At 36.5% G+C, this 24,708-nt stretch overlaps 1 protein-coding gene across 1 annotated transcript in view; it reads left to right on the forward strand.

Moving 5' to 3' along the window:
* LOC140141155 (baculoviral IAP repeat-containing protein 3-like) overlaps positions 1-21,707 on the forward strand; it is a 30,639-nt gene extending 8,932 nt beyond the window's left edge. The window contains 10 exon segments of the mRNA XM_072162948.1: positions 571-754; positions 2,792-3,133; positions 3,439-3,546; positions 5,674-9,061; positions 11,974-12,232; positions 13,244-13,743; positions 14,878-15,057; positions 15,579-16,010; positions 16,569-16,622; positions 17,998-21,707. Coding sequence (XP_072019049.1) covers positions 571-754; positions 2,792-3,133; positions 3,439-3,546; positions 5,674-5,867 — 828 coding nt within the window. The 3' untranslated portion in view covers positions 5,868-9,061; positions 11,974-12,232; positions 13,244-13,743; ... (2 more) ...; positions 16,569-16,622; positions 17,998-21,707.
* Positions 21,708-24,708: the final 3,001 nt, after the last annotated feature.

A 24,708-nucleotide genomic window follows, 5' to 3' on the forward strand; every position in this document is an offset into this window, starting at 1 on the left:
TTGACAGACAGTCAATTTGCTAAGTATATATAATACTCCACTACTCTTTATGAACACGCAATATAATGAAACATAAACCTTCAAATGTTTATGATAATACATAGCCTACGTCATATTTCACCGCTTTCGAACTGTCTTAAACCTAATTGTTGCATGTAGAAATTAGGACTCATTCTTCATGTTATTACGGTACCACTTTACTGAATGGGACCAAGTTTAAAAAAGGGTGAAAAGCCACACAGGAAAGATTTTTTAAACTTGGCCCCTTTTTACGTTTTGAAACGTGTTTTGGTAGATAATCTTTGCTCCTGTATGGCCTTTTAATTATTTTCAGGAATTTTTGGTTGATCCTTCATGTAATTTCGTGTAAGCTAACCCTAACCCTAAGGTTTATCCTAATCCTAACCCTAATCCTAACCTTAACCTTAACCCTAACCCTAATTTTGTGTAAAATTACATGAAGGAATAACCATTTTTTTTGATGATTTTACTGGATCAAATGTTATCAGTTATTTGTTTTTATCAATGACTTTAAAAACATTATGTATCATTCATATTCTCTTGCTTTAGGGTAATCGCAAGGGCAACACAGGTGGTGGCGAGGATGCTGGTGAAGATGAAGCCGGCACATTCCAGACAGCTCAGATGGCAGTGAGAGGTTCAGGGACGGGTTCAGATGAAGAGGAGGAGGAACTAACAAATGAAAGAGAACCAGAGGCTGGGGTTGCCAGGACAACGGTACCAAGAAGAACAGGTAGGTTCACATTGTTGATACACCGGAATTTGACCCATTCAACTTTCTTTTCTCTATTTTTTCTTTTTTTTTTTTTGTTTTTCCTCTTTTGTTTTTCTTTCTTTTTTATTTTGTCTTTCTGTTACTTTTTTTCCTTTGTTGCCTCTCTTTCTCGTCCTTTCTTTCTTTTCTTTCTTTCTTATATTCACATAGATTTACATCACTGTTTTCACATGATTGCGATAAATACGCAATGCTCTAGTGAATATGCAATGACAGGCGAGTAAATATGTGACCCCTCAGCACAACTGAGCCCGGATGTCGCCAGTGCCACTATTGAGATATGCTCCATCGAACTTAACAATAAACAATAGGAAACAAAGGATTTATTGACTGTTTTATTGATTTTTCACTACTTAAATGTCAAGTACTATAGACATGATATACATCATTTTAAAGCTAATTTCAAGCAGAATATTTTGGTTGAATATCTCAAAAATGATGATTGGCGACTACAGGGCTCAGTTGTGCCGAGGGGTCACATATGTGAGGCGTGAGGGTAAATGGGACAGACTGAGATACTAATAAACTCCGCCTAAATAGTATTATGATATTAATGACTCAGACTTGGACTCGAACATTTCGGACTCTGACATCAAAGACTTGGACATCAAAGACTCGGACTCGAACACCAAGGACTCAAGACTCGGATAAGGTGGACTCGACTTCAGCACTGATGGTATTGAACTGTATTTTTCACTTGCTTTAGATCATGCTCAATCCAATTGAGTTGAATAACCCTGTATACAATCTGTCCTCCTAGAAGTACAAAGTAAATAGGCCTCGGAAACTGGAGGTATGAGAATAATTATTTCAATGCAATGCGTGTGTATGCTTCTTTGGCTCGTCAACCACTGCGCGATTTGTTCTTGCCGAGCACACCACGCTCTTTACATGTCACATTATTTTAAGACCCCCGATGCCACAGATTTGGTTTGTACTTATATGTGTGGACAGAGTGTAGAGAGAGAAAAGAGAGAGAGGGGGAGGGGAGGGAGGATTTGCAGAAATATGGGGGAAGGAGAGAAAATGATAAGAAAAAGTGGAGAAAAGGGAGAAAGAGTGAGTGAGTCACTAGGATCCACAACATGCTCATCTGTCAGGGGCACAGTTCTTTAATCCATATACATTTGTACATTCATTGAATGATCTTTGAAAATGTGGGTGCTAAAACTCATACTCTGCAACTTGAGGTCAAATTTTACACTGTGATTGTTTAATTGAGGTTATTGAACTATGCCATTGGATGAGGCCATTGTTGTCGATAGTGAGTGGGGAGAGTGAGATGAAAATCAAAGAAGGAAAGATATATGGACACACAATACAGAAAGACTAAAATAGAGAAAGGAGAGAGAGAGAGAGATGGAGACAGTGAGAATACAGAGAAAGAGTGAATAAGAATTCAGTGTAATAGTGAATTTTAACCCCATGGGACCTACTTTTACAGAGCTCCTGATTGGTTCATTACATGACATAATTATCTTAGCAACCAATCAAAATAGAGATGTTAGATCTCTCAGTAATTTTAAGTGTAATTCCTACTATTCTTATAATATCTCTGATTGGCTCAATACAGGATATACCCCTCTTTGTAACCAATCAAAATAGGTCTTAGACCAGGCTTCCTCAAATAGATTTGTTGAAGCGCCACATGAAAAAAAAAAAAAAATGCAAAGCGCCACTCAATGGCTGCTTAATTGCTGGGAGTCAGAGGGGGTTTCCCCTGTGAAGCTATCGATTTTTTTAATTTGAGGTGCAAATGACGCCATTTGGTGCAACATTTTGTACTATTTTAGCCTGTCTTTACAGGGATAACATGGGAATCGCATTGTTTATTTATTTATTTTTAAATCTAAACGGCGCCGCGCGCCACTCGGGAAGCCACGGCGCGCCACATGTGGCGCGCGCGCCGCTATTTGCGGAGCCCTGTCTTAGACGTTGATAATTTGGCCAGTGGTGCCCATGGGGTTAATATCAAGCATTTTTTCTGTTCAACAGCATCTGGAATTGAACAAACAATGAAAAGTAAAGTAGCCAAAACTGTGCTGGACATGGGCTATGATCCTCGCCTGGTGAGAGCTGTCATTCGCCGCCGCATGCAGTCTACTGAGCCACCTTTTGCCAATGCCCAAGAACTCCTAGAGGCCATCTTCGAAGCTGAAGGCAGTATTGACTTGGACGATGAACCCACTGTAGAAGACCCACCAGCAGGAGATGTCAGCCAGCTTGCGAAGGACCTACAGAATGTGACCTTGGTTGAGCGATCACCGCCTGAGGCATCTTCTTCGTCTAAGGGATCAGAAACAACAGCTGGAGCGTTATCATCGAGCGCTTATGCAGGTAATGTATGAGCATAATGCAACCAAGATTTTATAATGTGTTATATGCAGTGTCATAGCTAGGATTTGCCTATCATTTTCACCAAAACTGCCTGTCGAAAGTTTGACCCTAAAAACATAAACTAAACCTCTGCCCCTTCTGGGGTTCAGTCAATTCAAATAGCTATTGCTATAGCTTTGATTTACTTAACTGGTCTTGTTTTGAAAAATACCAAGATGCTAGAATCAATTCTTGGGACCATGATGATTTTTCAATTTCAAGAGGAATATAAGAAAATTAATTTGTAGCTTTTGATTGTTTTAAAGGTAAACTCGGTGACCAAGGGACTTCATCAGGACATCTGGCACCACAGACAGCACCCCCAGCAGGTGTACATACTCGTACAGACGAAGATCGTCTGCTGCCAGCTACAGGTTTGTAACCAAGTTTCTTTTCTTGTCGGGTAAAAATGCTGAAAAGTAACTTTTGTGCCCTTTTTAAACATCACTTAGGTGGGTAGAGTTCTCTTGTCACACAGGAAGTTGATTCATGCCTAAATTTATTTTAAGCTTTAAAAATGTGCATGCAAGATAACTTAAAATTCACACAAATTTATTCATAATAATCTTTGGCAAGACTTCTGATTAACCCCATGAGAACTACCTGCCGAAAAAAAAAAAGAAGTTTTCATTATCAATTGGACCAATCAGCAACATTGTTAAAATAATTTCACTTTATACGCAAAAAAATTGGGGTGAATTATTTACAAACCTCCATTCGGATTGGTGATTAAAGTGAAGATATCATGTAATTGACCAATCAGAGGCAATGTTAGATTGACAGGTAGTGCTCAGGGGGTTAAGAGATAAGGATTAGGTTAGGTTTTAGGGGAAGGACCTGCGCTTTAAAAATGTTTATTTCCCAACTGCAAAGTTTCACTTAATTTCTTATGCATATATGGAAATGCTAGACTGATTAAAAAAATAAGTAGGCATAGTGCTAAACTGAGATGAAAAAAATCAATCAAGAAGTTTCCAGCTTTCTGGGCAATTGAAAACAGAGCTAAATTCTGGTTTCAGTTTCCAGTAATTGGTAATTGAATACATGTGAATGGTATATTTTACATTCGAAAATGAAATAAGCAGTCAGCAAAGGTGTGTTTTAAAATGTGACCAGATCTGGTCCAATCAGGCTAAAGTCTGCAATAATGAAACTGAGATATAGGCAAAAATGAGGAGAAAAAACCAACTTAAAAACATAAGAAAATGGACATATAAAATGTTCATAACTTTGCAACCAAGTATTCAAGGCATTTGGGGATTCCACATCAGTAACTGTGGGTACTGAGTAAGTTAGTAATGCTAGTAACTCAATTTTCAAAATTTCTGACTTTGGCCTAAGTGAATCGGATCGGGTCACAAATGGTCAAATTTACATTGGTTTTGTGTTACATTGCATGTTCTTTTTAATTTATCCAATGCCTATTATAGTGGTTTGTTTTGTTTTGCGTTTGAACCTATAATGGGCTATTCCAGTTGAAATCCATACACCTATGGAAGACATGACCTTAATCTCCCAAACGGGGGAGGCCATTTCAAATGGAATCACCCATTCATGTAACCCCATTTGAAATTCACACTCCCTGTGTAGAAGATTAAGGTCATGTCATCCCAGTGGTGTATGCATTTCAACTGGAACAGTCCAATGTAACGTGAGCCATTTCAAAAACTATGTCTGGTAAAATTGCTGTATTTGATACAGGCATTACGTCATGCAGAGTGCTCGATTTAGAGGGATTTTACATGCATATATGCATGTAACATTGGTTCTGTGCAATTTTCTGATATTCAGCTCATATTCAATAAGGAAAAACTGCAGTGGTGCAGCATGCGACGTTTGTTTTCTAAATCGACCCGTGACGTCATGTCACCTGTTTTGATACACGCCTACAGCCTACACCCTTATGTAGAAAACAAATTAATCCTACCAGATGTTTTTAATTGACATTTAGTAACATTGTGCAAGAAAGGTTTTTGAATGTTTTATGAAAAATATTGAATTTGATCTAATTTGTGGATAGAGAAACTACTTAATGATTTATTCATGTTGTCACAGCTTTTCTGTACTACAGACATTTTAAAATGAAAATTCAGAAAAATACATGAGAAAGTGACAACGTTTTTTTTTTTTTTGAATAACAATATTAATGATTTAAATTTAACACAATAGTGCACAACCAAAGTAGCGCAAGAATATTTTCATGAGTCTGACCAGTGGCGGCGCCACAGGGGGCATGGAGAGGGGGCAAATTCCCCCAGTCAGAACCCTTGCCCCCCTTCTGTTACCCCCAGTAAAACCCAAAACTGCAAAAATTTCCACTTTTTGCATCAATTGATTTTGCATCAACCCCGAATCCGACATGATACGTGCAGTAAGTAATTCAGTCATCACAGTACAAGCACAATATGTGCTTTGTAGACAATGAAGAAGTGTCATACTTTATAACAGATTTGGACATTGCAGTAACCATTTCAGTGTTTGCTTTTTTTTCTTCCTTACAGTCCACGACTTGAAATCGGAACTTGAGCGATACCGCGACAGCCAACTCTGCAAGATTTGCATGGACAACGACATGAGTACGGTTTTCCTACCTTGTAATCACATGGTCGCGTGCGATGGATGCGCCAACGCGCTTGCCATGTGCCCAATTTGTAGGAAGAAGATACGAAATGTAGTTCACATCTATAAAACCTAACCTGGGCCAGAGTAGGGGCCACTTAGGTGTAAATTTCATAGCATGCACATGTTGTCAGTAGTTTACCCTTAATTCTTAGCATCTCTGTAGCATTACAAAGTGCTGTATCAACGAAATCTGATATGTACATGTACAACCCATTATACCCTATTTCATGATTCTCGTAAATTTTTTGCAATAATTGCATAAAATTGCTTAATCTGTTAGACAGATATTGTAAATATTGTCATTTGTAACAGCAGAGACCAATGCTAATGCAAATATGTGTATTATAGTATATATTTTGTAAATTGAAATTTACAGCTCATGTAGTTTATATAATACATGTGCATGCTTCAAGTTCATACCTAAGTGGCCCCCAATTCAAGTCACTACAATCTGCTCATTTGGTTTTTTGTACAGAAATATGCATACAATATTGGAATTATTTCAAGCTATGGAAGTCATTTCCTACATTTAATTTTTACATGTAATTCATCTGGATCACTTTGTTGTTATTATACGGTTTTCCTACCATGTAACCACATGGCACATGTATATACCAAGCACATGTATACGGTATACCAAGCTGGTATTGAAATTGAATTAGTTATAGGTTTTTTATTAACAGTTATATATTTAATGTGTCTTGTGTAGCAATCGATATGATCAACCATTAATTACCAAATGAGCAGTTTGTAGTGACTTTTTTTTACAACCAATGATCTAAGGTGTTTATTACTCTGTGGTGCCATTAAAGCACCGATACGATCGTTGGGCACTTAGGCTTAAAAAAAAGTTTGTTTCCCGTATATTTGGCTGAAAACCAAAAATCCAAAAAGGATGTTTACATGGTAACTTATGTCTGAAATCACAAATATCATTGCACAGTGGTCGAAATCTTGTCATTCAATTTTTGTATTTTTTCTGGATTTCTCAAATATAAAAGTAAAAATGTGGTCAATTTACTCCTAAAAAGGAAATGTGAACAGCCTATGCGAAACAAACTTTTTTCTTTTAGCCTTATGTTTAGACTAGGCATGTGTTAATGTGTGTAATTCATTACATGTGATATGGGAGCTCAAAATTTTCCCCCACCCTCCCCGGCTCGGAGGTCCTGGTATGCCCCTGGTCAAATGGGGGTGTTCTGTGTTCACCTCCAGCTGCCATTTTAATGAAAATCACCAACCAAAATCATCATGAACAGACTTCATGCATGGTTGGTGCCCCCTAGATCAGGCTTGGTGCCCACCTCAAATGGAAACCATATGCTATGTCTCTGTTGCAAACATGCACCAAAATACAATAATTTCAGCCTTTGTGCTGTTTTGAATGGAAAAATGTGGTGCTATAATATTATTGTATTTGGCATTCAAGTTTTCATTTTCAATGTAAAGATTCTGCCACTATGACATTTATATGTTATGAAACTGTCCATCATCACATGTAGTGAAATTGCTACACATATGACTCAGTCATGGTGTACCATTGTTTGAAGAGCTGCCAACTTTCAGTAATTTTTACTGATTTGATTTGACTTAAGAATACTGAAAATGCTAAAGAATGATGTTATACTAGAAATTAAATTACAATTGAATGAACACAGCGTTTTTTTCGCGTATAGTGCACGATGTACGCTAGTGTGTGCGACTCTGCGTGCATAACGCGGAAGTGAATCCAACCATGCCAACTCACTCGTGATTGGTTTAGTATTTTAATTATTGTATCCAAGGTCGTGCGTTCACGTTGTAGTTTGAAATACGCGACATACGATCGTGGTCTGATCGTGTACAGCTGTTAAAAGCTGTGTTCATATAATAGAAATTCCTAGTATTGTTAATTATTTTGTTCATCATGAGATTGATAATAATGATTTTGTATTGAAAATACTGAGAAGTATTTTAGGAAGTTGGCAGCTTTGTTTTTGTGCAAAAAACAGCAACATGCCTAGTCTAGACCAATGCAAATTGTTATGTATATTTATGAATTGTATGCAAATTATTATTTTAAGAAGAAAATCTTCCAAAAGTCCGATTGGGCTACGAAATTGTGGTTTGGCAACCTTGCATTCAAACTTGTTAAGTAGCTTTACTGCAACCGCCAGACAAACCAAAAACAATGCAGCTATAATAGTCATGATTTTATATACGTTCGTACACAAGTTCTTTACTGATCTGGAGCTTGCAGAAGACAAATGTGGTGTAATTGGCATAACAGAAAGTCAACATCTATATTATTATTCACACCAAGAACTTGCAATGCTTAAATCTACAAGTGGCAATGATTTGAAACATATACTTTTAAACTGCATAGCTGGAATAGGAAAAACAACATAAGCGTAAAAAAGAATTGCAGTTTATTGCAGAACTCACAATATTATGATGTTGATACAGATAACCTTTCACAACTATGTTACTGATGTTGTCCTGGTTGTTCTGAATCATTTGTTTGATGAAGAAGATCAATTGATTTTCAACGTAACTAAACTCAGTGCCACAATTCTGGAGCAAGCATATACAAGGATGTACATCTTCATGAAATTTCCTGATTTCAGGAAATTTTGCTTGCTTCTCAGTACAAAGTATAGGAAAATACACATTTTCAGGAAATGTTAAAGCGTTTTCAGGAAATTATGTCAGTGCTTGTTTTCATCCCTGCATATAGCATAAGGATGGTTTTTAAAGGACACATTTGTGAAAGACCACATGAGCTTGTTGCATTTATACACAAAACATTGCAAGAATATTGTGTGGCGGTATATTGGGTGTGTTTATAGAAGACAAATGAAACATTCTAGTTTGTTAGCTTTATTCACAAAACTTTTCAAGAATTTTGTGCTGCTGTTTACATATGACTTTGTGGAATGGAATGTGATGTTAATTGTAAGTCTACAAAGCTGTAAAAGCTGTATGCCTGCACAAGCTAAAGTGTCACTTATAGACATTCAACTGACTGGTGGATTGGATAGCAACCCTGTGATTTTGAGGGAGTGCACTGTGTATGTATTCCCACTTGCATGCCTGCGCTGACAAAAGTGTCAGTAAGATATCGCGACAACAAGAATCAACATGAGAAGATACATAGAGGAGAAAAACCTTATAAATGTAGCTACTGTAACAAGTCCTTCAGTCAAATGGGCAACAAGAATCAGCATGAAAAGATATGTGACGAAAGAAGATGTCCACAAGATAAACTGAGCTTCAATAGCCTACTAAGTAAGTATATGCATAGATTTGGGATTCAATTATGTTTCACCGTTGTTCATCACCGTTTAACAACGATGCGTCCTTTTCATCTGCATGGTTTACTTCGCGAGGGCAGCTTTAGACCTGCCACAGACATTTTGTCTGGAATACAAGTAGCACCCAATTAACACTCATTGTTATCATGTTGACTCAATTTGTCATAAGCAATTTTATTACACTCAGCCAGAGAGCCCATTTTTAGCTCAATTTGCAAGGCAAATTGAGACTATAGGCATGATCCGATTGCTCTATGTTTTTTACTTTCTCTTGCTACATCGTTTGAGTAATGGAGCTGGTAATTTGAGGTGGCGATCTTTGCAAGTTTGTTCATGAAAGTTACTTCTTTTGCTGGGAAAAAATGGACAGGAAGTGTGCTTTTTTGAGCATTTTGTCACGAAAAAATTATGCAGTTTCACAAGAATAATCTCATTCCTAGATTTCTTACATGCTACACCAGGTTTAACCTAGGTGTTTTAAGCAATAAGTCATCTGTTACATGTTTACATTTTAGCTTTGCCAATGATGTTACTGTGTTTTATGGAGGTTTAGATTTGGAGCATGTGTATTTTTGCAGAGACCTCTCAGATATTTGTGAGGATAGTTTTACATAGTAATTATTTTCTGTGAGATTGTAAAATTCTAAAGCTCTTAAATATGCATAAACCACTAAAACCTATTGTCAACAGTAGATTGTTTGTTTAAGAATTAGTTCAAGTGCTTGACAAGGACAAAGTAATCAGGGTTGCCAAACTCATAGTTCGGTAGCCCAAATGGGTAACTTTTGAAGATTTTCCCTGAGACTTTCAACAATTTCCTGTCCCACAGAAACAGATGGTTAAGAAAAAAATTGGGTGGCTTTTCAGCAATGCAGGTGCAATTTGGATGTCTTGAAAGCCTACATTTATTCAACTAATTAACAGACACAGATAAATTTGGGGTAAACTTAGTAATTGGAATCCTTGAGCGTTCACATGGTAGATTTCCCCAAGTTTTTGTCCGAGAACCGCTTTGCTCAAGCAAAAATTCCTCTAGCTGTGTGGACATGCCTAAAGACAAATATTTATTACTGCTAATATTCCTGTCAGTTTATACCTGAAGATATTTGGTGCCCATTCATTTATTTATTATTCATTAACAATTTATATGCAGAATAACCTCAGCACCTTGCCTCCCTCCTGAGCAGTGGCATTGGGAGCTAGGGGGAAAGTTGCATCCCCAACACAGAAATTTCCAGTGATGAAAATGGAGATGGGGATCGGAGTAAAGTCATTAAAATGACTGAGAAAGGTTAAAAATTGACAAATGGGGACAGAGTTTGGCTTTACTCCCGCACACTAAAATGCTGGCTATGCTGTTGTTCCTAAGGCCACCTTTGTTTCAGATGGACATTTTATTGTGAAAGGACCTATATGTCATTGCACAAGAAAATGAAGAAATACAATAAACAATTTCCACATAGCCCCTGAATTAAAAGTATTTAATTATTTTTGTAATCACTCAAAAGCATTTTGTGAGAATTTTACATCCAAACTAAGTGCTTATTCAATTTTTATGGGCCTTTTTATTTTACATGTAAAGTCTATGGGATTAGAAATGGACAGCAATATTGAAAACCCTCATTTTGGGCCATTTTAGTCACTAAAATGACCATAAAAAAGAATAGCACTTAGTTCGGCTGTAAAATTCACACACAATGCTACCTTAGTGAGTACAAACATAATTAAATACATTTCATTTGGGGGCTATAGCCAAAAAAAAAATTCCTATACCTTAATGGTTATGGAACAAAGGTGGAGGGCCCTGTTGCACATAAATGACCTCTATATACATGTACATTATGCCACGTAAAATTAAAATTTTGTTTCACATCCCCACCATGAGAAGTGGATCTAATGTAACACCAAGATAATTGGATTCATTTGTATGATCAAGCATGTCATATTGTTGAACTTGGTAAGAATGTGAGATGCACCAAATACTATATTATTTAGTTTTATTGTTAATGTTGAGAGTTAACTCGTTTTTATAAAACCAACTAGCAATATTCTTGACATAAATAAATAAAGAAATGTTATAAACACAATTAAATACCAGTGTATTAAAAAAAACCCAATTTGATATATTCAACGGTTATACATATATCTGAACATTATATTTATTTTTAAAATTTCAAATAACAATTGAGCTACAGCACCCTTGGTGCTCTTGTCTCTGAAATCAAGCGCATGAAAAACTCTCGGCTAACCTTAAATACAAAACAATGCCTAAAAAAATTTCCCACTTTGAGTGATCCTGTGTGTCTCTGTGAGTCAGTTATAAGGTTAGCAACTGTTTAAAACTGTTGCAATTTGGTAGTTCACAGTATCTTGTGAATGGTAGTGAGCTTTGGCAAAAATTGCATTGATAATTTCATAGCGAGTGTGTAGAAGAATTCAATTATCACAGATATACTTTTGTAGGTCCTGTGGTTCTTGAGTTATGATGTAAAGAGGGCTCATGGAACAACAACACTATGGTAAAACGTACATAACTTATATAACAACAATAAATCAAGCAAGTTTTCAAAGTATATGGTTTGTAGAATGAACCTTTGCAAAACATGAGAGTGTTATTTTTCAATAATATATTGATTTAGACAATGAAAATCAATTTTTTTGGCTGCTTCGGCCAACAATACCGTATCTACCCTTAAGACTAATGACCTGAAACACAAGCAAAAATTGTGATAGCAAATCAGTAGAAAACAATGAAATAATTGTAAAGCCTCGCAAATATTTGAACCCAGTATACACTTGATCCATACACTTGATCCACTTGCACACATAGATTCTCCAGCTGCTTTGTGACTTAACAATTTGTTTTTTCTAATTTTTCTTCACAAGACCTTCTAAGAAAAAGAAGCAACTTCAACTGAGGAGAGGAGACAACTCTTGGTAGCATTTTGCTGCTGTTATTGTCTACAAAGTCCACAAGACAAAGACAGGCTGTGCATACTCCTAGCAAAAATTGTGAAGAGTTGTGAGTAGTCAGATGGCAAGTCCTGGCAGAACCCAGACCAATGGCCATGTTTATGCAATTTACCAACTGCATGTTCATAGACCAATTCTGCATCTGTTTGAATTATTTTAGCAGGACAGTGAGGTATGTCAAAATTATTGTTGAGAGGAGGGAAGACAACTATAAGTTGAGCCAGTATATGATATACACTAAAATTTCAAAAACAAGTCTCCAAAATCCAATTATTTATATTTCTGTTAATTAACATTTTTCAAGTAAACTTTTGGTTGCATTAACTTGAAGTATTAAAAAGCGATTTTCATCACATTTTACCAAAACATTTTTTCAGAAAAAAAACCCACTGTTGTGCCCTATAGACGAATCCGACGAGCCACATTCCTACACCTCGCTGGCGGCCATCCATCCATTTTACGCGACGCCAGTATCATAGGTGTACAGTGTTTACCGCTCCTGTGACGCGGCGCAAGTGCTACACGCTCCGATGCGCTCGCGATAGTGGACGGCTTGGATTGCAATCCAAACGAACTAAGCTAGTTTGGTGCGGATGACCCCCAGCTATGGCCAACTTAATCCTGACCATCACTTGGCTCGTCGAATTCGTCTATACTCAACTTTCTGCCAGATATGTGGACGCGTTGTTTGTCATAGCCCGCTAATAAACATCCGCTATATATTTGCTCAAAAAACTCACTTTTTTACTGATTTTAAGGCCAATTCTTGACCATTTTCAACCAAATAAAGTGCAATGCATTCCCTGTATATTCTTCAATCTCCCGTGTGAATTTGGCGACATTTGGATACAAACTGACGGAGCCTTTTGATCTTCATACATGCATACAACATTTCGCTATTTATAGTAAGATAATGCACTGCAACTTGGTAGATGGAAGGATATTCATTTAGCTGCTCTGGAATAAGTTGATTTTCACAGTGTAACATATTAATTATGGTGATTAAATAGTTGGTAATTTGCATAATTTAGAGTTTTAAGCAAACATAATGTCCACGGAGGAACTTTGTGGACAATTTTGGGACCTACATGTAATAATCACCCATAGTGACCGTATTGGTTACATGTTGCAATTTTCTTCAGATTATTTATTTATCTATTTTATTTATTTATTTCTCATTCAGAAATCTGAAGCTCATCATCACCATGGCAACATTAAGCCATCCAGATTGTTTGTGATCAAGCATTTCTACCATGTGCAGAGAATGTTATCAAAGATTGGCATGCCACAAAACAAATCCATCTAAAAGTTACCCTTCAACCTTGTTTACATCCAACACAATGTCCTGCCAAAATAACAGACAACAAACATAGGAGACAACCTCATCATTGTCCTGTACACCCTCCACCTTGTAAGAATTGCATCCAATGGTGCCATGCAATAGTCTTTATTTTGGACCAATGGTCATCCAAAGATGGATGCACGAGTCACCTGGAGAAACATCAACCCGCCAAGACTCTTCCATGATTATGTTGAGTTAGCCAAAGCCTTTGCTGTTAGTCTTCCACCAGGAAAGAGTCCTTCATGTTTTGGCGACTTTATCCAGCTTCCCACTTGAAGATCATGATGAAATTTGGAGAATGTCATGGCAAGAATCCAACTAATCATGATGTTATACAGAAGGTAGGATTAAATATCTGTTGACACTTCTTTGATACAATGACTTTTATTTGATTTGATGGCATATAAGATGCATATATAGGAATTCCTGAAATTTAATTGCAATTGCGATCTTGGGGTGATTTGTAATTGAGATCTTGAGGTGGTTTGCAATTGTGAACATGAGGTGGTCTTGTTATATTTCATGATTTCATGTCTTTTGTACATGTATCTTGTTCTGAAGATAACAAAGATAAATTGAAATTAAAAAGTAGGCATTTATATAGTGCCTTAAATTCAGTATTAAATGGACATCAAATCACTTTATATATTATAATAAATATATAATCACACGATTTAGCAGCCAACAATAATGGCACAGGTGTGAATATCTCTTATCCCTATTTTACACCTGGTACACGTATACCATAACTTTAAGTTGATTCTGATGATTTTTTTGCCAATTTTGCTCAACCTCTTATGAAATACAAATCCGTGAAAGAAATTAAAATTGGACCAAATTAAATTTTAATATTTTCTGTGAAATAAATGAGTATGGTAGCGTCACTTGCTAGTGTATGTATGTGAGTTTGGTTCCCATATTTGACTTCTTGCTCGTAACTAGCACTACTTTCCAGCTCTGTTGCTTTTGCATACTATCCAGAGAAGCTAGCCTCATGCTCCGCGCTCACTGTAAGACTGTAAGGACCATAGACTGTGGCTATAGCTCGTAAAAAGAAGTTTCTTGCCCCTGGAACTACCAAGATATGATACTCGTTTTTCTTCATTGGAAAACAAAGTTTTTGAATTATTAATTTCAGGGGTCAGTTACTATAATTACAAATGTGCAAAAAAGGGGAATCGGTGAGGAAAAGCGTGATTTTGCAGTGACGGATCTCTGGCTGTTTGACTTAAACTGATGGTCGCATTTGGGAAACATTTATTTTAGATGCATATTTTAATAGTGATCGACTTAGTTGCAAAGTACAGGCCTGGATTGATCTGGGTTTTTTCTCTAAACAATGTTTTTAATATTATGTGGTGATTGATCTTAATTCCTTTATGGATTGATCTTTCTTGCAGGTGTACCAAGTATGAAACAATCTCTAAACAATGTATTGAATATTATGTGTTGATTTATATTGATCTTTCTTTTAGGTGTACCAAGTGCGAAACAATCTCTGCCATAAGAGAATTGAAGATAATCAGCAGGTGAGCTTATCAACAAGAAATGAATTCTTTGATGACATCTTCAATCTGGTAGATCTTCTTGAGAGTATACATCCGACTTACTTCTCAACAACACAGGCTGATGATATCAGAGATAAACTACAAAATGTAAGTATGATATTTTATTTATGTGGGATGAAGGGTCCAAGGAATTTGTGGCAGACCTAAAAAAAAATGGGGGGGGGAGCAATATTTGGCAGGTCAACGAAGGTCGAGACAAGCAAATTTTGGAACACTGATTTTGGGCATGGTGTTAATTTTATGTACTAAACAAACATAGAAAACCACTATGGAAAAAGCCCATAAGCAAATTTCTTGCCATGTAAGATTTTGCTCCACCAAATTTGGGCATGTGCTGGTGGGAGCAAGAGTTTTTTGTTTTTGGGTACAATACCCAGTAGTGCACAATTCACCCCTAATAATAGAGGGAATCCTGTAGGGAAAGGGTCTGCCTGGTGGGGCACACACCCTACATCCCCCTCTTAATCTGACTCCACTTGCACCACTGCTGGTGCCTATGGATTATCATGAGAAGCACACATTTGTAAGAAACTTAACAATTCTCTACATTTGATTTGATTTAAACCTTTGTATTAAATAATCCACAAATTGCTTTCATGTTATTGCAGATACAGACCCTGGCTGTTACACCAGAAATGGAAGAAAGAGCAACAAGACCATTGACAGCAGGAATGAAGCAATGGATGCAACAAATCATCAAAGATTCTGAAGATGAACTCAAAGAATTCATTGAAAGAACTATGACAGATTGCACAGAAGCACATACCAAAAGAATTCATTGAAAGAACTATGACAGATTGCACAGAAGCACATACCAAAAGAATTCATTGAAAGAACTATGACAGATTGCACAGAAGCACATACCAGAAGACTTCATGATACTATCACAGGACAGATGACAGACTGCACAGAAGGGCAAACCAGAAGACTTCAAGATACCATCAGAGGACAGACAAAACAACAGACCATTACAATGCAAGATACCTTCAGAGACCAAACAAGACAGCAGACAGACAAACTTACAAGTCAAATTGACAAAGGTAACATTAACATATAGAATAAATTGCTAACTTTTACATAAATTAAAGCTGATAAGCAACTTTTCCATATCTTAATTCCTTATGAATATCTTCATTTGTTAAGGGGGAACAATAGTAAGTTTTTGTACATATCCAGTGTTGGTGCTGAAGATGTAGGGTTCATCTACCATCCCATTTGAACATCTCTGGGGCCATTCCACAGGTTTGGCTCAAAGGTAGCTGGTTAACATAAGTAGCCAAATCTGTGTCCTCTCTCTTGTGCATTAAGCAAGTCACACATATCAAGGCCAATACATTTTGGTCTTGTTGGCATGAAATTAGAATTCTTATGACTTGCCTGATGTACGAGAGAATGGAATTATAGTGTGACTACTCAAGTTACGAATGTTTGCATGGAATGGCCAGATCCTCAAGACACTTGCATACAGTTTCTTCCCATATAATTTAATACCAAAATACCCCCAGCCCAAAATGTTATATTTATTTCAAAACCTCAACTCAGTTAATCATACCCATTTTTCTGTGTAATAACAGTTGCTCACTTTTTTGGCCATACAGGACATCTTCAAGCAGAAGAAAAACCACAAGAAAGGCAAAAAGAACTTCAAAAAGGTAGGCCACAAATAATTGTTAATCCTACACACAGTATGATCTGCCCCTTGACTCAGCCTGGAACATTGAAAACCAAATTAAGGGATCCAAAATGGCGTTTATTGCGTTTCGACAGTATTTTTGTGGGACATGAGAGCACCTCAGACCTATCGAATTGCATTCTGAATCTGAAGCATGTCTTTCTGATATCAAATAATTTTCATTTTTGAAAATCACAATATAATACAAATTTTATGACAAATTATAAAAATTTGATATTTTTCAAATTTTTGATATATAACAGTCCTCGAAGTAAATTATATAAATCTAATGATATATTCTTAAAGTGTATGTAGCAGGGAGGAAAAGCCAAAGGTCAATTGAAAATTTTGACCTTTCATAATGAAGATATGGATTTTTTCCCAAAAGACCTAATTTTTTTGGTGTTTTGGGAAAAAAATCCATATCTTCAATCTGAAAGGTCAATTGATCGTCGGGTTTTCATCCCACCTACATACATTTTAAGTATTAATCATCAGATTTATAAAGTTTACTTCAAGTACTGTTAAATATCAAAATATCAATTTTAATGATTTGCCATAAAATGTGTATTAAATTGCGTAATTTCAAAAAATCAAAATTATTTGATTTCAGAATGACATTCTTCGTATTCAGAATGCAATTCGATATGTCTGATGTGCTCTAATGTCCCAAAATAAATACTGTCCAAACGTTCATACCCCAGCCCTTAAGGAGGATGCTAGCCTTTCATGTTGAAATTCACTTATTTTTTACCAAATTAAAAAGTGTCACTTTTGGTGTCAATTGACACTTTTGGGACAAGATGGCTAAAAAATTAGCAAACAATGTGAACACATTTACTTCTATCCCATACAGCTTTGGCCTATAATTCTACTATTATTTTACTCTAGGAACCTAAGATTTAGTGCAAATTAGGTTGAAACTCTCAAATGATTTTGGTGAATATTTCTAAGAATAGGTCGTATTTTGATTTGTTAATCCTATATCTTCATATCTAGTTTTTGAAAATCAATAAGAACAAACACTATGTTGTATAAATATTTTGTTGTCAAAACAAGACTGAGCATTTATACATAAAGCTGACATTACAGCCGTATTTGTCGGATTGTTTCATTCTTTTATTTAGTGTAGTTTAGATCAATAATTAGAAGTAATAAGGCCTAGAAGTTTTCCATAATCCGCGCTATCTAAACACCATTTTTAAGGACAAGGCATGTGGAAACTTTAAAAAGACTATTGGTATAACATTTTGTAATGAAATTGCTTAGTTAAGAACAAGTATTCACAAACATTTATAAAACAAGAACAATGAATGTGGAATTTATCTATACATTTTATTATAAATATTTTTTAGGAAAGATACAGAAATGGAGACAACTGAAGAATCCCTATCTCTGTGAGAAAAGTGAAATCAGGTTTGGAAGGAGGAGCTTTGACATCAAACATATGGATGATATATATGTAGAACTAGAACTATTTGAAGATGAAGGCAACCGTAACACAAGAGTTGCAGAGGGAAACTTCAGGTAAAAGAAACAAGACTGAAATCAAATGAAGAATTTTATTATTTCAAGTAACTGGTACAACTTGTACAGGGAAAACCACACAAATAAGTAGAATTGCATATGAGTAGGTCAAGAATGGAGGAGATGATTTAGGTGTGAGAGAGTTTGTGATTGCGTTAGATATCCGAAAGTTTCAAAGTAATCAAACACTTGCTGAAGCAATTAAAACAGCTCTTGTCTGGTGGATCAAGAGATGACATTGATCAGGTGTTGGTTTAATTGGAAAATAAATGCCTTATTCTTTTGGATGGTTTTGATGAAATGCCAAAAGGCCTCAAAACCATGCACTCAGTAGCCCTCACCTCAATTATCTGTTTGTGAGTGTCACTACCAGGCCACATTTGAGAGATCTGTAAACAACTGGTAAAGCTCCAAAGTTATGCATCACAAAACCTACAGTTCAATATATGAGACATTGCAAGGGAGATTCAGAAGAATTCAGAAGAATCAGACCCAGGGTTGCAAGAACTTCATAAACTTGAGGGACACAGCATCATTCCACATTGAGCATAGGCCACTGAAACATCCAAAGATAGAGCCTTTTGCAGTTGGAAGTTATATTGTTAAAGTGTCTCTAATATTTACCCCAAATATACAGAAAGAAATATGTGGTAAAATTTGAAAAACACACATACTGTACCACACAGTACATGTGTCCCTTGAGCATAACATTAATATTTAAAGCCAACGTGTCTCGGAAACAAGTGCACATAGCTATGTGAAATCAGATTTGCACATAAAATGCAATGCAAAGGTGATGATTGCAAGTATGATTTTTTTCTTCTTTTTTTAATAGACGTTACTATACGATTGTAATGCTGCAGTACTTGATTGCTTCCGTAGTAAGAGAAAGCTTACACTGCCACTTTTTCTTCTACAACCAAAGAATTGTCATGATTTGCTTTTGTAGGTCTGTAAATTAATGTAATGGAAAGGTACTTTTAGTAAGGTTAGAAGTTCTGCATTATAATGTACTGTATGTTATATTTGAATACAAGATGTGTTTTACTTTTAACTTCATTCATTGTACTTTATTCAACATTTGTATCAACATTTAAACTCTAGTTTGTTGATCCGATCAAATGATCTGTAAATACCTTGCGAAAAGGTTCTGAATTTAATTTGTACAAAATAAACACATGTAGTCTTTCATTGTACTTGTTTAATCATGCGCGCCTTTTATGCAGTGGAAACAGTATTATACCTTAGGGGTCCTAAAAAATAAGTGTGTGCATAAAACCGTTACTGGAAAGGAGGAATAAAATACCCGTATCCGAATGAGGAACAATAATGTGCAATATTTGAAAAGTGCCTTGATTTTCCCAAAAAAGTGGGTAACAACTGACAACAATACCAAGTGATTTATTTTATTTTACTTGGCCCACCAGTAATTCATCTCAAATTTTATGCATATCAAAATGATGATGCACAAAAACAAAATCCGCAATAATACTGCAACAAAGTTTACGGTGCATTTATAAGTGTAGTTAGGTCATGAAGAATCGTCATGTTCTAATGACAAGTAGAAACATGTAGAATATTATAGAGTTAATTAGACAAAACAAGTATATCTCAAAGCAGCCGTGTTTGTTTTACATTGCGCATTTGTCTTGGCCAATTAATTTTTTGACCTAAAAGTATTAGTAAAAAATATATTTTAAAAGCATTTGCTGGTAGAATTGTATGATTAACTCTTTAAATTGGTGAAAATATTTCATTTTGTGTGTAAGAATGGAAGATTTGAATGTTCCCAACATCTTGAGTTATTTGGACTGACTTTGAGTCGGAGGGGAGGGGGTGGCGCCTTCTGCATTGGATTAAAAATCTTTGCAAGCTTCGAGATGTATTTTTTTTTTTTTTGCCTTATGTGAAGTATAAACTAGAATAGGAGTATAAAGTAAAGTAGAGAAATACCTTGTATGGGGATGGGGGGTGCACAACATACAACCTGATGTGTACAATAAGGCCTGGTATATTATACTATGTATCTGCAGCTGAAACCGGCCTTTTTAAGTTGTTAATAGTTGTGCATCTCTATGTCAACAATTTTGAGAAACTAACTTATAAAAATTGAATCCCTGTCTCATGCGTGACTGTAAAAGGATTGAAAAACAATTCTGGCAAATACATTTTTAAAACAGGCAAAAAAACAAAACAAAAAAACAAAACAAAACAAAAAGCAGAAGAGAAAAAGTATATAAATGATTCAATGTATATAAATGTGATGTGCGAATCTTGAAATAATTTGAGTTTTATTTGGTGATTTTGGAGAAATTATCAATCTCAATCTAACTTGTTATTCGCCGCAGAAGTGATGATGTAACAGGATTAACTACCACAGCAATAGGTTAAAACAATTTTTGAATATATTGCACTGCACTAGTATGCTCACGCTGTACCTTTGCATTCAACCATAGATGTCAAAGAACAGGGATTAGAATATTTATATCATGATGATCACTTGCACCTGTAAGGTTAGTATCTTGGGAAAAAAGAGAGGCATTGTATTCAATCTATGATTGCAGACATACAAAAGTAATGAGTGCAACCTGCTTGTAGTGCAGGGCGATATATTTAAAAATTGTTTTAACCTATTGCTATGGTAGTTAATCTTGTTACATCATCACTTCTACGGCGAATTTTATGTAATTCACTGAATGTGAAACGTGAAGAAGAAAAGAGTTTTGTATTAAATTTGATGAGTGTAGGCATGTTTCATATGATACACAGGCATGCATTTTTTTCTCAATTATATACGAGGTAGCTCAGAGGCAGATTGTGTGATTTGCAAGGAATATACGACATGTGAATTTACAAAAGCTTGTATATGTTTATAGCACAACTGTTGCTTTATAAAGCAGGGGTGCAATTTGTTGTTGCAGCTTAGAAGAATCAGTTTTGATTTTGATCATCACAGAATTTGGTGAGAAGTTTAGATTGATTCTCATCTAATAACCCACATTGTTTACAAAAACATTTATGCAAGTTAATTTTATTCTCGCAAACCAATTTTAGGAGATTCATTGTGAGAACTGATTCTTTGATTCTCCCTGAAATTGTTAACCTGTAAAGTGTGTCTTCAACACTTTTAAACAATTATTATTTCCACCAAAGTCGTCAATTGTATTTGGAGGAAAAAGGGGTTTTAAGTTAATGCAATGAACTTTGATACCTATATGAAGAGCTTTGTTTCAAAACCCCTTACATCCACTTTTGGCCAAATTGAGTTATTGGCATAATATTATAGTGTGGGTAAAAATACACATTTTGGTGGTTGTTTGACCTTCATACTACCTTCCCTTCGAGTTATCGCATATTTCCCGTTTGGGAAATCTTAGGGAATTTCCGGAAATCTGAACTTAAAATGAATATAGAATTGTTTTGTTTTAATTTTTTTGATGTATAATAGTAGCCTGGAATGTTCTTTACCTATTAAAACCAAAAGGAACTGTTTTTGGGTCACTATGTTTGAAAAAATCATTTTAATTAACAAAAGGTGTAGCTTTACCAAAAAATGCCATTTTCCCGAATTTAATTAAAAAATCATAATTAAAAAAGTAAATGAGATATTTCAATTTTTCTTTTTGATTTTCAAAGCATTAGTCAAGTTACATAATGTAGTGCAAACAAATGGGCTCAAATTTGATTGCAAAGGTGGTTTCTAGAAAAGGGTAAATTTATTTTGTTGCAAAACCCCTTACATCCACAAAAGGTGCGATATAAAATAAATAATAAAATAAATAGGAAGCCTTGAAAATTATCCCAAACCTATTCTTTTAGTTTCTGTTCATCAACACTTTATCCAATCCCAAATTGAATCAAATCGAACAAGTAATACTTGCACAATTAAAAAAAGCTGTTTTTCTCAAAAAGTCAAAAGTGGATGTAAGGGGTTTTGCAACAAAGCTCTTCTTGTCCTCAGAGGGTCTTAGGCTACATGCACAGAGAGAAAAATAACTCATCACACAGCCAATTTATGATACCACCCAATTAACATTTATTTTTTGCAGAATTAGCTGAAACGGTCAGAGCACCACACTGATGCACGAACAAGTAGGACTATCCACAGAGATTACCCATTGATAGGGAACAAAAAGGTGGGAACGGATTCTGGACATATTATTTGATGATTTTGATGGTGGATCCCACTTGGGGCAACACACCTCCAAATATTTTCCGGACACGACCATTGAAACTACCAAAAAGACACGGTCCAGACCCTGATCCCCTGAAAAACATGCCATACCCGGCTGAGCACACGGCTGCAAGATATCTTGCCAGCCCACCCCCACATCGGAAACGGGGATTGCGCACAGACCTGGCCAGCTACCCCCCAAACACCACGGGTCTGGGGCACGCCCCACCAAACCCTCCCCCAGCTACAAACTGGGTGGGTTGGGCGGGATTTTCAAACGAACCTAACCGCTCCAGCTGAAAAAGTGAATGAGATGGAAAGGGAAAAAAACCGCGAAGTACCAGACGCTAACTAACAAGAGATCTGATTGGACCGAGCCTGGCAAGGTCGTAAGGCAGCCAATCAAGAAGGGGAATAGCCCCGCCGCAGTTACTACCTCACAAGGGTGACATTACTGATATGGCTTGAGCTGGGGCAATTAATACAACCTGCCTTACTCCCCCCGAACATCGAGAAAAAACCCAGCCAAAACAAAACCAACAGGCAGACCCCATGGTGACAAAAACGCTTTTGAATAGACAAGCTATTAAAACCGCACTTGTCCTCAGAGGGTCTTAGGCTACATGCACAGAGAGAAAAATAACTCATCACACAGCCAATTTATGATACCACCCAATTAACATTTATTTTTTGCGGAATTAGCTGAAACGGTCAGAGCACCACACTGATGCACGAACAAGTAGGACTATCCACAGAGATTACCCATTGATAGGGAACAAAAAGGTGGGAGCGGATTCTGGACATATTATTTGATGATTTTGATGGTGGATCCCACTTGGGGCAACACACCTCCAAATATTTTCCGGACACGACCATTGAAACTACCAAAAAAGACACGGTCCAGACCCTGATCCCCTGAAAAACATGCCACCGAGGGTTCCATACTGAACCCTTGCCAACCCCCGCCTTTTTTTTTTTTTTTGTAAAACTCATGTGGGGGCGGGTTGGGTGGCATTTGAATTACCTATTGAGTGAACACAGTCACCCAAACAACATCCATTTGGAATGATTTTTGTGACCAAGCTGTCTGGCTTTTAAATTGCCGTCAACACAATACACATGCTTGACCATGCCAATAACGCAAGCATGTTTTAGCTGACCTTTGTGAAAAGTTACTTCCAAAACACATTTTCTTTTTCCAACCTCGCTTTGATTTCCACTGAATAATAACATAATAAGCGAACCATTTTTTCAAGCACTCAACTATTAATGTTGAAGTGAACTATGTCACCGCAACAACAGAAACCCATTTTTGGTTGGTCTTTTTTAAAAAGCTACCTGCTTTTAATTACCATCTTCACCGGCAATAGCGAACTCTGAACGGAAACCATTTTTTGGAATCCTTTCCCAAAACCCTTTTTTATTTTTCCAACGAAATGCAAAACCACTTTTGGTTGATTCCTGTCATTTGCTCTTAGTTACCCTACGCACAAGAGCGTATGTGCCTATTTTTAATTGAATTCAATGAAAATGCCTTACCGAACACTCTTTCATTTTCACTTGGCTTTTCATTGCCATCCAACCAGAACGTAAGTGGACTAAGAACAGGACAAAACAGCATCAATCCATTCTGCAAGTTGATGTTAACATGAAAAATGCACCGCCACAACGAGACTAACGTTTTTGAACGATATCCCCTGAAATTGCTGATTGGTTTAGAATTTGCTTTAGTTTTCCTTAAGTGAGCCAATGCCCCACAACAAAGCTGACATGTTTGCCCTGGCCTTCTGCTACAACGCTTTTGCACATCTTTTGAATTGAATTTGAACGAGGCATGCCAACAAGCCGTTTAACCAACTACTTATAACCAATTACTGATATACCTTATCCAATTGAACGGTAACTATATCAGAAGCACAGCCCGGCCTTTCCAACCGTGAAACCATTTTACATGAAACCCGAAACCGGGCCTTTTGCAGGCCGACAATGGGATGAGAAAATGCAAACTGAGGCTCGAAAAGTGCTGCCCTTATAATTACCGTGCAACTCATGTAAAATGTTTATTTATGAAATGAAACGGCCACTAGACTACCAGTCTAGACTAAGAGTTTGTATAGAGCTGGCAAAACTTTCACCTGGTCGCGACACTGGCGAAAACCTTATTGAGGATGGACACCGCCTTTCACCCGGAACGGACATGATGCGTGATGCCCTTGTGAAATGACCCTGTTGTCACCACTTTTGATCGTCAAAAGGACTTTGCAGAACCAGAATAGCGTGACAATAAACCGGTCATGCGACCCTACGCATGTATGGGGTAATCTGCCGAAGTTCCTTTGACGGTCAACCGCGTGACATAGTTTCT

The sequence above is a fragment of the Amphiura filiformis genome, chromosome 19 (assembly GCF_039555335.1).
Source record: "Amphiura filiformis chromosome 19, Afil_fr2py, whole genome shotgun sequence".
NCBI classification, from domain to species: domain Eukaryota; kingdom Metazoa; phylum Echinodermata; class Ophiuroidea; order Amphilepidida; family Amphiuridae; genus Amphiura; species Amphiura filiformis.